The sequence below is a fragment of the Amblyomma americanum genome, chromosome 10 (assembly GCF_052857255.1).
Source record: "Amblyomma americanum isolate KBUSLIRL-KWMA chromosome 10, ASM5285725v1, whole genome shotgun sequence".
NCBI lineage: Eukaryota > Metazoa > Arthropoda > Arachnida > Ixodida > Ixodidae > Amblyomma > Amblyomma americanum.
In genome coordinates, this window is record NC_135506.1 from 134,967,605 (window position 1) to 134,982,383 (window position 14,779).

General features: G+C 46.3%; 1 protein-coding gene across 1 annotated transcript in view; it reads right to left on the minus strand.

Annotated features, from left to right (window-relative positions):
* LOC144106446 (muscle calcium channel subunit alpha-1-like) overlaps positions 1-14,779 on the minus strand; it is a 605,267-nt gene that overhangs the window by 95,251 nt on the left and 495,237 nt on the right. Inside the window, exons 29-32 of the mRNA XM_077639259.1 lie at positions 10,980-11,181; positions 8,935-9,093; positions 5,501-5,611; positions 3,579-3,662 (exon numbers count right to left, since the gene is read on the minus strand). Coding sequence (XP_077495385.1) covers positions 3,579-3,662; positions 5,501-5,611; positions 8,935-9,093; positions 10,980-11,181 — 556 coding nt within the window. The remainder of the gene's footprint in view (positions 1-3,578; positions 3,663-5,500; positions 5,612-8,934; positions 9,094-10,979; positions 11,182-14,779) is intronic.

The following is a 14,779-nucleotide window of genomic DNA, read 5'->3' on the forward strand; positions in this document are numbered from 1 at the left end:
ACCTACTTGAGCACACGGTGTGGTTACACGTTGCACTCCACAACGGGGCCGTGCTACGTTAACAGGTCTGGCGCTTATACTTAAGCACTCCATCTAGAAACCAGACTCGGCACAAAGAGATGAGGCACACAGCACGCGAGGTTCTACAAATGCACACTATAAGCAAGCAGTAAGGCTGTTTTCCTAAAGACAAAAGAAAGTCAAAAGGTGCGCCTAACGAAGCGTGCACGCTAAGGTCGACCGAGGTCGGCCCTACAGGTGCAAACTAGGTGATTGCCAGCTCGTCTTCTAACAGCTGTAGGGCACGAATTGCAAAAGACTTCTTTTTGGGGCTGTGGCGAATCAATCGAAGCCACAGAGCGCGGCGCAGGTTAATATGCTCGAGGTTGTCGCAAGGACATTATGGCTGCTGTCGACACTAAGTTCAGCTTGATCCGATAACCAAACAAAGGCATTTGTTGATTATTAAGTATGAGGCACTGGCGAGTTGAAAAGGCGCTTCTTCTTTGGCCTCGCGAATAACAAAAGACTGCTTCAAACTAATCACATTTTTCGCACTAACTTTTCTACTACTCAAAGTGATGTTAAATAGAGGCCAATAGCTGCTGAAAGTGCAGCCTCATTGGACGCAAGCAGAAAGGCACGCGGTGGACTTCATGTCGCAAACTCCTCAGCTGTGAACGGACGCATGCATCGGTAACATTTTGAACGGTTACTGACGGAGCGTGTTCTGAGATTTGAACGTCAGCCCATGCAGGGCACGGCCTTGCTCTCCTGGCGAGATGGATAACACTAGCGCGCTTAGCACCCCCAATGTTTTACTCTTCTTAGCGGTGCTTGCAAGCACGATCGTCTGCCGTAGTTTTTCCACGGCAAAACACGTCTAGTATTTTCAGCATGGCACTGAAATTGCAATATAAGGCGCGATTGGCGGCGACCACACGAACAAGCACTTGATTACCATCGACGGCACATTATATTAGCACAGAATATTAGCTGGAAATAATGCTCTCTATTAGTGTGTCTGAAAGAAAACTATGCCACTTTTGCCAGAAAAAGACATTTAGGCTCTTGATAAGCGCATGGACTGTTTAAATATCAGAGGCGGCTGGCTACGTGGCCATTGAAATCCGCGATCCTTTTTCATCGGCTTCAGTTAGTGGCTGGCTAAGATTGGCCTGGTACACTTAGTTGATAGCTCATATTGGATGCGAAAAGTAAAACAAAGTGCTTCATTTCAAGGCATTCTCTCGCAAAAAAGTCGCTTTTAGACAATGTTTTAAATTTTCAATCGGCGTTGGACTGGGCTCCTTCATGTGGCATCCTCAGAGGTTTTCTTTTCCTCCTGTCCAGGCAAGGCTGGCGAAGTTAACAGTAATGTACACTACAGCCGAACAATTATTTCAGGTAACGATTTGTTCCGTGGTCCAACCCGACGCAAAAAGTGGTCGGGTGCCGTTATCGGGGGGAAAGAGCCGATATAACATATGATAACATTTTTGTTACCCGTCGGATGTACGTTTTCAGCACACCAATCAGCCAGCCATCGGCAGTAGCGAGTGTCCATAAACATTCAACTTTCGAATCACTGCTCTTTCGATGTTGTCCCTATGTCATGAACAGCGCTGGTTCCACTTTTTATGCTAAAACTTCCAGACATTCGAAAGCTATAGGATGCCCAAATTGCAAAAATGCTGTGTGTGTTCATGCGTGTGTGCCTCCATAACGCCAAATCTGGAAAAAATTAATTTTGCTCTTGCGATGCCTTTCACCTCGGCCTGCCAGTGTAGTCTTGCATGCAGCTGGACTCGAGTCCTCATGGCCGAGGCCCACTGCGACGAGAACGACTCCGAGAAAAGTGCTGAGGCCAGCTTCTTCGTTCAGTCAATTTCCCTCTCGCGAATGACTCAGCGGAACCACGTTTAAGTTATTAGGGAAATAAAACTGGGCCATGCAGTACAAACCGAGTCTCTAGTTCAAAATGAAACTGGTAGACTTGATGGTTACTTAGCAAGTCTAGGCTTACCTGACGTATCCGTTTAGCGCCCCTTCAAAACAAGGGCAGCGTCTTTCATATTGTGAGCTCAAAGCCTTCATATACAAGGTTTCCTAGTTGCGTTCATTTAGCATCGGTCCTGTCTATGCCTCCCAGTGGCGCTCTTTACTTTTAAACGTGCCAAGGTTTCTGCAAAACCCCGCGAACAACAGGCGGCGCACACACAGTGGTGCATCGCGCGACAAGAGGGAGGTACATCCGCCCTCTCCAGGGTTACACGATAAGACGCTGAGCACCGAGCGTCTCAGTGCGAAAGCCGAAAGCGCACAAATGAAAGCTGCTAGGCGCAGAAGCCCTGGCTACGCATGTAAGCAACAAAATATAGCATTTCTACTCCTCCGAAAGAGAGGTCTCAGCGCAGACAAACTATTTCGAGGAACTGGTGCAAGTCAGCGTCATTTTTAGTGACTGGTTGGTAAGCTCCGCACGTATGTTTTCATCAGAGTAACATTCCGTGCCTTTAACGCTTCATCTCGTTTCAGTGCGATCCGAGCAAACATATGTCAACAATAAATGCAGGTTGAACCCGTAACGGTCCTGATTAAATTTAACGTTTTATTTTTATGGTCAAATTCATAGTTGTTTGAAAAAACGAAATTAAAGTGTGTGCATCCTTGACGGATGAAAGCTCAGATTTCCTTCAGTTTTTTTTTTACCACTACTACAGAAGCGCTAGAAAGCGCACATGTGCGGCCATGCTTTAGATATCGTACGACATCAAAAACTCGGCTGCTATACACTGAATAACAGCGCACGTTGCTCCGTACTCAGCGCTCATCCCGCATTCGGAACAGCGACAAAAAAGACGGTGTGGGCACTGCTGGAACTCGGTAGCCCGGCCCCCCAGCCAAGCCGCACTTAAAGGGACACCCAGGAGAATTCGAGGTTGGTTTGTATCGATATCTTACTGCTCTCTAATGACAAAGAGGCTATTCTCCCAGAGCATGAAGCGTTTATAAGGCATAAATTAAACAGGCGGCACGGAGGTGCCGCCACCAACCACACCGCACTGATTGGGGAGATGTGAAGCGAGAGGAGCGAAGGCCGTTCGCTGCCAAAGGTCGTCGACGTCACGAGTTTAAGCCGAGCGGCGGATGCCCGATGGCACCACTTCTTTGCGGCAATCATTGGTTCCTAAGCAAACGTCAATGTAGCCAGGGAATCGATCCATGGAAAGGACAAAATTAAGAAGCTGCAGCTGCTTTGGGCGTCCCTTGAAACGCCGGGGGAGGAGGCTGTCGAGAAGAACAATAGTGTTTCGCCCGCGAGGAGTCGGCGACATTCAAAGTGCCGCGGCTGTCGGTCAGCGTGGGGGACGTTCTTTGGGAATTCCTGCCCTGCTGGCAATCTTTCTGCGCTCTAAGAAATCCCGCTACTAGCAGTAGTTTTTCGGGCCAGTGGGACGAAGGCGGGTGGAACACACGTCGAGAGAGAGAGAGACAGAGAGCGAATGATGTGCTGCTGAGCAACAGGGCCACACGGGGATTTCCTAGAGGGCAGATTGGAGCCGAAGATCGCTCACGTTTACTTCGGAGTAGAATATGTCGATGAAGCTGCCCAGCACGATGATGAAGTCGAACACGTTCCACGCGTCGCCGAAGTAGTTCTGCGCAATAAAAACAGGGAGAAGGGAAGGGAGAAGCACACTTGACAACTGCAACCACTCTCTATTTCATTGCTCTGGCATTAGAACCTCCCACGGTGAAGGAAAAGGGTCCGCGTCGTCAAGCGGCGTAGTGTTGTGTGCGCACTTTCCATCTACCATCTGGGAGGTGGGGCAAGCCACGTACCGCAGTTGGTGCACGGGCAGCCACGTGCTACCTACCACGGCTAGTAGCTGGTAAAGTGGCAGGCGGCTATTCCGTGTACCAACCGTGGCATCGTAAGGGAGAGGAAAATCGCCCTCTCCACTTGTAAAGGGCAAGGAGCGGCCGGAAGGCGGCTGCCAAGGGAAGAACTTCCCGAAAAATTTGAATTACAACAGTCGGTGGGCCCAAGTTTAAACGCAGCTCTTCACATGCCAGCTATACCCGCTGGCCACCCTCCGGGATCGTCCCGTGGCAGCCATACACATTCAGGTTGCCCATTCCTCCCTGCTAGCCGTGGCAGGTGGCGGTTCGCTCTGCTACCACCTGCCAACACGCCACCTGCCAGAGGGAGTGAGCGCCGGAACGGGCGCCTATTAGCTGCGCTCTAAAAAATTATATTGCAAAATCGACAACGTCTAATACTCACTGCGCATGTTCATCAAAAATGATAATGGACTGAAAAAACTAATTGAAAATTAAAACTGGCTATGAATTACTCAGAAAAGACCGCAGCACAGTCACTCAACAGTTCACTGAGCGGTTCGCTTAGCAGAGCTGGACACAGAACCTCTGCGAAAAAATGCAAAATAAAGTGAATTAAATTGATTTGAAGCAGCAAAAAAATACATGGGAAAGTATATAGAAAATCTGAAGAGATTATAAGAAGTAGAAGAGAACAAACTAAAGTCAAGAAGACCTAATGCAAGCGCATTGTTATCACATAATGATAATTCAGTGGGCATATTTTTTGGCACTTTCAATCTTAATAACAAAAATTTTTAAATCATGTTTGGTGCCACAGTCTGCCTGGCTAGTACCAGGACCAAAATTTCTACGCACATCAACAATCCGAGTGACGGCAGCATCACAGTGCTAAAAAAATTCGCATTAGAAACAGACGAGGGGGATCAGTTAATGGAAGGCAAGTAGGAAACCTTCCTTGTATGCTGCGAACAGAAAATGATACCTAAGCAAAAAAAAACAGTTCATGGGCACGGCGCACTTCCGTCTTCTGGTTCTCGTGCTGCTGTAACCCTGAAATAATGGGGCTGCAGTTACACTCGCTGTTCAAATAGAAAAAATGCAGTGCTCGCTGTTACACAGATTTTCACACGCAGTCACAGATTTCCACACGTCGTCACAGATTTTCATACGTCGTCACACGTCGTTACACAGATTTTCAAGCGTCGCTGCAAACACATTTCCGCGCTTGCTCCCAGCGACGCGCTTCACGAAAGTAGTCGCAATGCGTCATCCTTAAGCCGCACTGGACGCTCGCGAACAAAAGCGGTTGAAACTCAGCAACTGTCATTATTCATCGAAATAAAAGCCCCCAGAGTAACCTGGAAGCATCTCTCGCACTTGGCCTCAATTTACGTTGTTCATAAAAACAGCCGCGTTAGCGATACCGCAGCCACAAAGAGCTTGAAGCAAAAACTTGGGGGCTTTGTAGGCGGTTACCGAGCGGCCTCACTTTCGCTGGAACCCTTTAACAGGTGACATCCTACACCAGCGTTGCCCGTTCATCTCGTACTGCAGCTCACGTTTCAATTAGTCCACTAGGGCCGTTTTCAGAGGAGTGTGGGCAGGCAAAGCAAGCCGCAGACACTCGGTCACTTTCACTAGCTTGACCTACCTTGAACCTGAAGGCCACAATTTTCAGCACGAATTCGAGGGCAAAAACGGCGGTGAAAATCATGTTCATAACATCCAGGGCGTACGTGTAGGAATCGGGTTGGCCGTAGAACTGCAAAAAAAAAACAAGGAAAACATTAACCTCAAACATGTACCTCACTATTGAGCGTGATGGGGCCAGTGTCTGACATGAATTCAGCTTCATTTCAGACCACAGTGAGCAAAATAGACTTAGCCCGGCATCTACCAGAAGACATCTCAATGCGCAACCGGGTGCAGATTTCTCACGGCTTCCATCACTTTCTTTAGCATCCGTTGGACTTCGCTCAGGTGAGTGTTCACGGTAAATATTCCTTCATTACATATATTTATAACTAATGTTTATTAAATGTGATGTTGTAGCTAATGAGAGAGAGAAAAAGGAGAGCTACATGCCCCTTGGATTGGCTTGGTGGGAAGAAATCCCCTGAAACTGAAATGCGTCGCTGGACGTGGTGACGATTCCAAGGTAAGAAATTGGAGGGTATACTTACGCTCCTCCTTAAGGGTATGACGCGATAGGGTATTGGGTTAATTCCAATATATGCAGAAGGTCATTCCCAACTTCAAGTTCATAGATCTCTGCGAGTGCCCATACCCCTCCTGGCGCAGTGGTGCAGCGGTTAAGCGATGCGCCACTGCTCTTCGATGGCAGGTGCTTCCAATGATGGGCCTTGAGCGGCAGAAGTTCCCCTTCTCAGGCGACCAGTCATTAGTTAAACTGCGACTTGCCACGGTGGACAATTTGCTCAGAATTTTCTCACAAGGAAATCTTCGATAACTTTAACCACACGTTATCTATTTTAGAATGTCTAATGCATTAAACCAAAAATATTGCTACAAACACAAACTACAGAGTTAGAGGAATACCTCCGGATTTAGGCGCTACCCAGCAAAAAGTTTCAGTATACAATGCTAATATACGCGCGATCTGATACTCATCATTATTAAGCCCACGGGGGCTATTCTTGCTACTATGTTGTTTATGCTTTACATTAGTGCTACTTTAAGCGTACCGGTAACCGCAGCAACGACCATACATGGTGCTGAGGCATACATGTTTTTCTCAGGCAGCCAATTCAAATATTTAGTGACAAACCAATAAGTGGAAGCCTACTCACGACTTATCAGAAATACAACAGGACTGAACAGAAAAAAGGCAAACTATGTTGCATTTCCACAAAAAAAAAATGGAATGTAAACGTTTATTTCACTTCGTTGGCGAAATAAAATACAACGCTTTACATTACTTCGTCGCTTGGAGTAGTTTTCTAGCAGCACCTAAACTACTAAAACGGCGAACAGCGCAACGCAGAACGAGGTAGAGATGATCGACACAGGCTCGTAGTAACAACTAAAGTTTCTTCGGAGATGCGCGCAAAATTAGTACTCTTCAGCCGAGATACCGACTGCTCACTCAACGTCAGGGATGGTGTAAAGCGCCAAATAAAAGCGAAGAAACTACAAAAGTCATAACAGCGATAAAATTCCGCAATTAAGAAAAGACACAAAATTTCAGCAAGGGACGGTGGTACGAGACTGCGGGTGGAGTGACGATGAAAACTGAAAATAGCAGTACATGAGGCGAAAGATGGACCATGAATCTTCTCGTTTGGAAGTTCGGTATAAGAGATAAGTGGTTAAAAGATTAGGTTACAGCCTAAAAAATATTCTAAGGAAGGAAAGAATACTTCTTTTCCAGCTATGCCGTCCCCTCGGTAAATAGGTCTATAGACGGACTTCTTACACACGGGGTGCCGCGGTTCCAAATCAGATGCTTCATGAATTTTTCGTGTGCGTTTATCGGGATACCACCTCAAAATCTTTGACCCATGAAAGCACAAGCCAAAAAGGCTCAGCCCTATAAGGCTCAGACGATTAGCCCAAAAGCAAATGCACAATAAAGCATTGACTTCCATTTTTGAAGCCATGCGTGACCTTGGTCGTCTATGACATACCGCTATCATGTGGCGCTTCTTACATTGGACAATCTTCGAATAAACTTCAGTTGTTAGTCAGCGCCTGTGTCGCTCATCTCTACCTCGTGCTGCGTTTGCGCTGTTCTCCGTTTTAGTAATGTTACACCAACTAGCCCTCAGGAGCACCCTCACGAACCTAAACTAGCCTACAGACTTTAAAAAAAAAGATTTCATGGACACCTGGGCTCATTTGAGATAAAATTATAGCAGGTGTTTCAGGAAAGCCTGCCACTAAATTTTAAAAATAGCGTTTTTGAGTTATGAAGATAGCTTCCGCGGCAGAATGATACCAGCGTAGGCGGATATGTGTAAACAGGTCAATAAAGGTAACTATTTAGCTGGTCAACTAATTTCTGATAATTTATTTTTAACTATCTCAGGTAGGCAACTGTTCCAATTGGAGACTTGTAGCCGGTTGGTTGTGACTAATAGCAATATCCGTGTTTGCAATTTTCAAAACGCGATTTCTTTCGGCACTGGGGCCCCAAACAAAAATTTCTGACAGCGTGCCAAAATACATGCACGCAAGAAAAGCATGCAGGCAAAGACCAGTGCACGTAAATAGTCGAGCCACAGCGCTGAGGGTAATCGCATTTTAGAAGTTCTAAAACTGATATGCCTATTATTAACTACAGACGGCCGCCTTACAGTTCTGTTTAGGTCAAGCGAACAGTCCGTGTTGCGACGACTGTGGCTTAGCAGAAACAGTGCAGCATCCCCAGCGTATGCTGAGGAGCGTGCACATTATCAACAACGTCTTATGGAATCATTCAAGCGCCTCACTGGGCACTGAACTTTGTCATCCCATTTCCTCCCATTTCATCTTTCTCTCCCGGAATCCTGTGGTCACGCGCAGTCAGTGCATTTCAACGCCGGCTAAATCTCTATTTTTCGATTAAAGAGCTTCTCTGTCGTTCCTAGCATTAACACCTCTTTTTGGGCTAGTTGGTGCATACTTGAATTGGAGAAAACCTAGCCCCAAACTATGCACACCACAAGACAAGAACGGAAACGAAACACAAGCGCTACACAAGTAGCGCTTGTGCCTCGTCCTCGTTCTTGTCTTGTGGTGTGCATGGTTTGGCACTATGTTTTCCCCAATTCAACCGTCGTTCTTTTAAAAATCTGTAACTGCAACCACTTGTTTAACTGTTTAGTTAAGAAGTTAATTATCAGAAATCAGTTAAGCGATTAACATTTAGTACTACTCACCTGTTTTCTGATGTAGCCAACGCAAGTATTACATTGCCGCAAAAGCCGTCTTCATACCTAAAGTGGTCTGCTTTAAAAAATAAGCAGCGCTCTTCCGCGAGACACCTGGTATACTACTCGTTTCCTCCAGAAATATGATTACATTAATAATTACGCACGCTGATACGCGCAAAGCTCTCTAAACAAAACAGCATCGAAGGCTCACCTTCATGGCAAGGGTGAGGGTGTTGGTCATGATGAGCACAAAGAGGGCGTACTCGAAATACTGAGACGTGACGAACCACCACATCTTGTACTGGAAACGCGCCTTGGGGATGTAGCGCCGCACGGGCTTCGCCTTCAATGCGAACTCGATGCAGTTCCTCTGCAGCAAGAGCGCATCCACATTAGACATCCCAGGCGTGTTAGCTCTTTCTGCAGGAGCGCTCGTTATTTTGGTTCGGAGCTCACTGCTTTCAGAAAGAGTGTTTACTGCGTTTACTAGCTGTCATGAAAAAGCGCTGTGAGCGCATCATAAGAGACGCAAAAATTGGCCTAACAGGAACTCGCTACTTGGTGAAGCACACTTTAAAAGAAAGCTGATAGCCCACTACAAAAACAAATCTCTAAATATCGCCTTAATGTCCGAAACAGAATGAGGCAACGAGAACCGAAGCAAATAGCAGAATTACCGCAGTGCCACATATGGAGATTGCGCCAAGATTACCGCTGCATGAGGTAAGGTTAAACTAAAGGACACTGTTTGGAATTGCACGGAAGATGGAGCTGAGTTTGTTGCGGCAGTTTTACGTGACGGGCACACAAGACTTTGTCGCCACTTTGTGACCAACGGAGTGTGACTGAAAGCCACAATCTTCTCACATGCGTCATCCCCCATATAAGCCGGGTTCATATCAAGAAAGCCGTCGGACTTTTACTAGCACTTTCATACCAGCGCATAAAAAAGGGCGCGTGATTTATTATAAAAACAAATAAATAAGAGAAGACACGGGATAACGGCGGTTAAGAATTTCGGCTTCAGGCGTGCTTATTTTAGAACATCTCACGCAAGCTCGTTGGTACCGCTCTGCACACGAATGCAGTGAGGCATTCCGAAGCATTTCACACAACACTTATAGAGGTGGCACCAAAAGCTACTCATTTTTTGCTCTCTTGTGGCAATTGAGTCGGCGCTGTTCGTAACATGTTTGCAACCAAAATCTAGCGGCTGAAAGCGATGACCAAGCCTTCATCGTCGGGAATTGTTTATGCGTTTAGCCGCCAGTTTCTGTCCACTTCACCGTTCTTTCGCAACGCGTGGCCTTCGTTAATTAGGCGCGGTGGCAGCTATTATTGTATGGTTTATTCGCGCATATGGGCTACACATGAGAAAGGGTATATATGCAGCTTTTTTTTTTCCCACCTTCGAGTCCAAGCCTGGCTCCTGCTGACATTAGCACGTCTTCCTGAGTACAGACCAAGGAATATAGAGGTTTAATTATCAGATTTCAAGTTGTCCAGGCGCGCTCTAAACCATATTTAAAAAATAAATCTTTCGATAAATTATCCCCGCCATGCGTGATTCACAATAAGTTTTGCGTGATTTTACTTCCGCTCTGATTCCTCTGCCATCACACTGGCCACACGCGCGCTTGCTAACCGGCAGCTGCTAAGTCGATTTCACAGTGCCTCGTTCGCTTCTCGGACACATAAAAAAATTAAACACTGAATCAACGTGGGCGCCTGGTCTCCATAGTACATGCGCGCAGCCTTAATAGCAAGCAGCGAATTACTGGTGGCGATCCTCTAAACGCAATGGTTTCGATAAAGATAGGCACTCGCTTCCACTGCAGAGGAAGGAAATGTCATGAAGAAGGCAGCGAAAACGATCATCCTGCCAATTTACACCTTACGATATACATCTTTTGTCCTGCAAACTCAAACGATGCTGATCATGATGTTCTGAGACTAAAACACGATGGTTGCAACAACGATTTCAGCGGATTGCAAATACAATGAGCTGCAATGACACACGTTTCTGGGACACACGTTTTGACCCAAGTTTTGTTACTGAAACACGTCCACCAATACACGTGCGTACACAAATTATTATGCACGAGTTGTACTCATTGCTTGTGCAGAGTGTGCGTCGGTTGCGGACATCCAAGTAACTGCTCGTTTCGGCGAAAACTGAGACATGTGAAGTAGAGTGGGAAAATTGCGGTACGTTGCACGAGGAAAAACCTAACGAGGCCGATGCGCCTCAGTCACCTGGTTCTTGTCGAGCTCACAGTTCTTGTACTCCTGCTCTCCCTCGTTCTGAAACGTGACAATCACGAAGCCGACGAAGATGTTGACCATAAAGAATGCGATGATGATGATGTATACGATGAAGAACACTGCCACCAAGGGCCGGTAGTTATACAGCGGGCCATGATCCTCCTGGTTCGAATCGATGGCCACGTACAGAAGGCTGCAACAGACGCCACAAGAGCGGGTCACTTTGCATTTCATAAACAGACACACATAATCTTTAGTAAAACAGCGCGAACAACGTAGGACAAGATGAAGGAGGACACAGGACGGGCGCTGACTCTCAACTAAAGTTTATTAGGCAACACCTGGTGTTTATAAAGAAAAAACCACATAGACGAAGTACATGACATGTCACACTAAAAGCGATAAAACAAGAGGCAGAGATGCATACGACGCTCAAATGCCACCAAGAAAGGCTATCTCTTTGTCACAAAGAATGACTGACGGTGTGCTGACACAACTGGCCTCTTGACTGATATAAAAGGCTTCCATTAATTCCCGCATGGTCTGTTCACTGTGCGTATAAAGCACCTTCGTGCTACGCGAGATGGCCGTGCATTTTTTCTTTTTCTTTTTCATTACCTCACACTTTTCGCAGTGGCTGACCAAGTAAGAAAGTTTTTTGTCATTTTCCAGATTATTTTTGTGCTCCTGTAACCTTTTATTTAGGCATCGTCCTGTCTGCCCAATGTACTGGGCTCCGCAGGATAGTGGAATTTTGTACACAACTCCTTTGCGACAAGCGACGAGCTTGTTCCTGTGCTCGGTGCCACAACCTTTCCTTTTTCTCGACCGTTCCTTCTCCCTTTGGATCGCCAGACACAACTGTTTTAGTTTGTTGGGAGCTGATATTGCTACATTAACCTTATATCTATTTGCCACATTTTTTAGCCCATGGGTGATACGATGTAGATAAGGAAGAATAGCAACTTTGTTCTTTTTTTCTTGTTGGTTGTTACGTGTATGCCGAGTGTCCTGCTGTTTCACCCACTTGAGCAAACGAGAGCAGGCGTCGCTTACCGTAAAACTTGGGTACCCGCAAGCCTAATTCTGGATAGCTGAGATTGGAAACTGTCGCTGAGAGAATGGTGACAGGATTTCGTCAAGGAATAACGGAGGCAGGAACTAATACCATTTTTTACAATTTTGGAATGACCTGAGTGGGAACTAAGGAGCGGTTTAGTAAATCTGGGGTTATACTTCCAGCAGACACAGCCGTGTGCACAGCCGTTCAAGGCCAAGGTTGTTGAGAAGCGTCACGGCTTGCTTCTTGGTCTCCGCTTCCTTCAATGGTGATACCTCGAAGTTCTTGACCACTGCTGCTAACGCTTTTTCTTGGAATTGCTGTTCAGAAAAAACAGCAAAGCCGCAGTGGTCAAGAACTTCGAAGTATCACCATTGAAGGAAGCGGAGACCAAGAAGCAAGCCGTGACGCTTCTCAACAACCTTGGCCTTGAACGGCTGTGCACACAGGTTGGCAAGTGCAAAAAACTTCACCTCGAGTTATTTTTCAATGCGAAAACGCATAAGGTCGACGTTCCGTTTCGGGCAATCGTCTCGGAGAAGAACACGTGGCAACAACATGTGTCACTTTTTCTGCAACGACACCTTTCGTCCCTGTGCTTGAATGATCCATTAAGGATTCCAAACTCCGCTACGCTTGTTTCTTTCCTGAAGGATCACAACCCAGGAAGCCGTGTCGCCTTCAGTATTGATGTCATAGACTTATATTACAGCCTCCCGCATGACAAACTGTTGAAACGTGTAAAAATGTGCATTACAGAAGATAATGATGAGCTAGCCTTCGTCATGAAGTGTGGTCTGACAGTTGAAAGCTTCCTAGAGCTACTCCGTTTTTACCTGTGTTCGACCGTCGTAGGTTGGCAGGGCAAACTGTATTCACAGAAGGCAGGAGTATGTATCGGGTCAAGCGTCGCCCCGGTCCTTAGCGAAATATTTTTGATGTACGTGGATAGGGACCTCGAGAGGGAACTATCGGGAATGCACCTAAAGACCGTTAGGTATGTGGACGACTACCTGGTGTTTACTGAACGCGATCGCTTAAAAACGCGCATGGCTAACATTTTGAAGGTTTTCAGAAAATGGCGAGCAGGGCTGGAATTCACCTTCGAGACACCTTCCGAGGAAGAGTTGCAGTTCTTAGATTTGCGCCTGCGATTCAGTCCCGATCATGTCTGCTGGAAGTATAACCCCAGATCTACTAAACTGCTCCTTAGTTCCCACTCAGGTCATTCCAAAATTGTAAAAAATGGTATTATTAGTTCCTGCCTCCGCAAATCCTTGACAAAATCCTGTCACCATTCTCTCAGCGACAGTTTCCAATCTCAGCTATCCAGAATTAGGCTTGCCGGGTACCCAAGTTTTACGGTAAGCGACGCCTGCTCTCGTTTGTTCAAGTGGGTGAAACAGCAGGACACGCGGCATACACGTAACAACCAACAAGAAAAAAAGAAAAAAGTTGCTATTCTTTCTTATCTACATCGTATCACCCATGGGCTAAAAAATGCGGCAAATAGATATAAGGTTAATGTAGCAATATCAGCTCCCAACAAACTAAAACAGTTGTGTCTGGCGATCCAAAGGGAGAAGGAACGGTCGAGAAAAAGGAAAGGTTGTGGCACCGAGCACAGGAACAAGCTCGTCGCTTGCCGCAAAGGAGTTGTGTACAAAATTCCACTATCCTGCGGAGCCCAGTACATTGGGCAGACAGGACGATGCCTAAATAAAAGGTTACAGGAGCACAAAAATAATCTGGAAAATGACAAGAAACTTTCTTACTTGGTCAGCCACTGCGAAAAGTGTGAGGTAATGAAAAAGAAAAAGAAAAAATGCACGGCCGTCTCGCGTAGCACGAAGGTGCTTTATACGCACAGTGAACAGACCACGCGGGAATTAATGGAAGCCTTTTATATCAGTCAAGAGGCCAGTTGTGTCAGCACACAGTCAGTCATTCTTTGTGACAAAGAGATAGCCTTTCTTGGTGGCATTTGAGCGTCGTATGCATCTCTGCCTCTTGTTTTATCGCTTTTAGTGTGACATGTCATGTACTTCGTCTATGTGGTTTTTTCTTTATAAACACCAGGTGTTGAATAATAAACTTTAGTTGAGAGTCAGCGCCTGTCCTGTGTCCTCCTTTATCTTGTCCTACGTTGTTCGCGCTGTTTTACTAAAGATGCATCTATACCAACTCGCCCAAATGAACGTTCTACTTAGACACACATAACATCTGGCAACAACATCCTGCCGCCGCAAATTTTAGGCCATGGAACCGAAAGGCTCTTTCTCAGCCTGCAGTTCAAATATGTCCGCAAATGCGATTGCATCACAGCTTGCAACCCGCTGCGGTGGCTCAGTGGTTAGAGCGCTCGGTTACTGATCCGGAGTACCCGGGTTCGAACCCTACCGTGGCGACTGCGTTTTTATGGAGGCAAAACGCTAAGGCGCCCGTGTGCTGGCGACGTCAATGCACGATAAAGATCCTCAGGTAGACGAAATTAATCCGGAGCCCTCCATTACGGCACCTCTTTCTTCCTTTCTTCTTTCACTCCCTCCTTTATCCCTTCCCTTACTGCGTGGTTCAGGTGTCCAACGATATATGAGACAGATAGTGCGTCATTTCCTTTCCCCAAAAAACAATTATTAATATTATTATGACAGCAGGTAAACTAAATAAATGCGCTACATGTACGCTCTCGTTCTACAATTAGCGACTAAGGGGGTGTTACGTTTCGCCT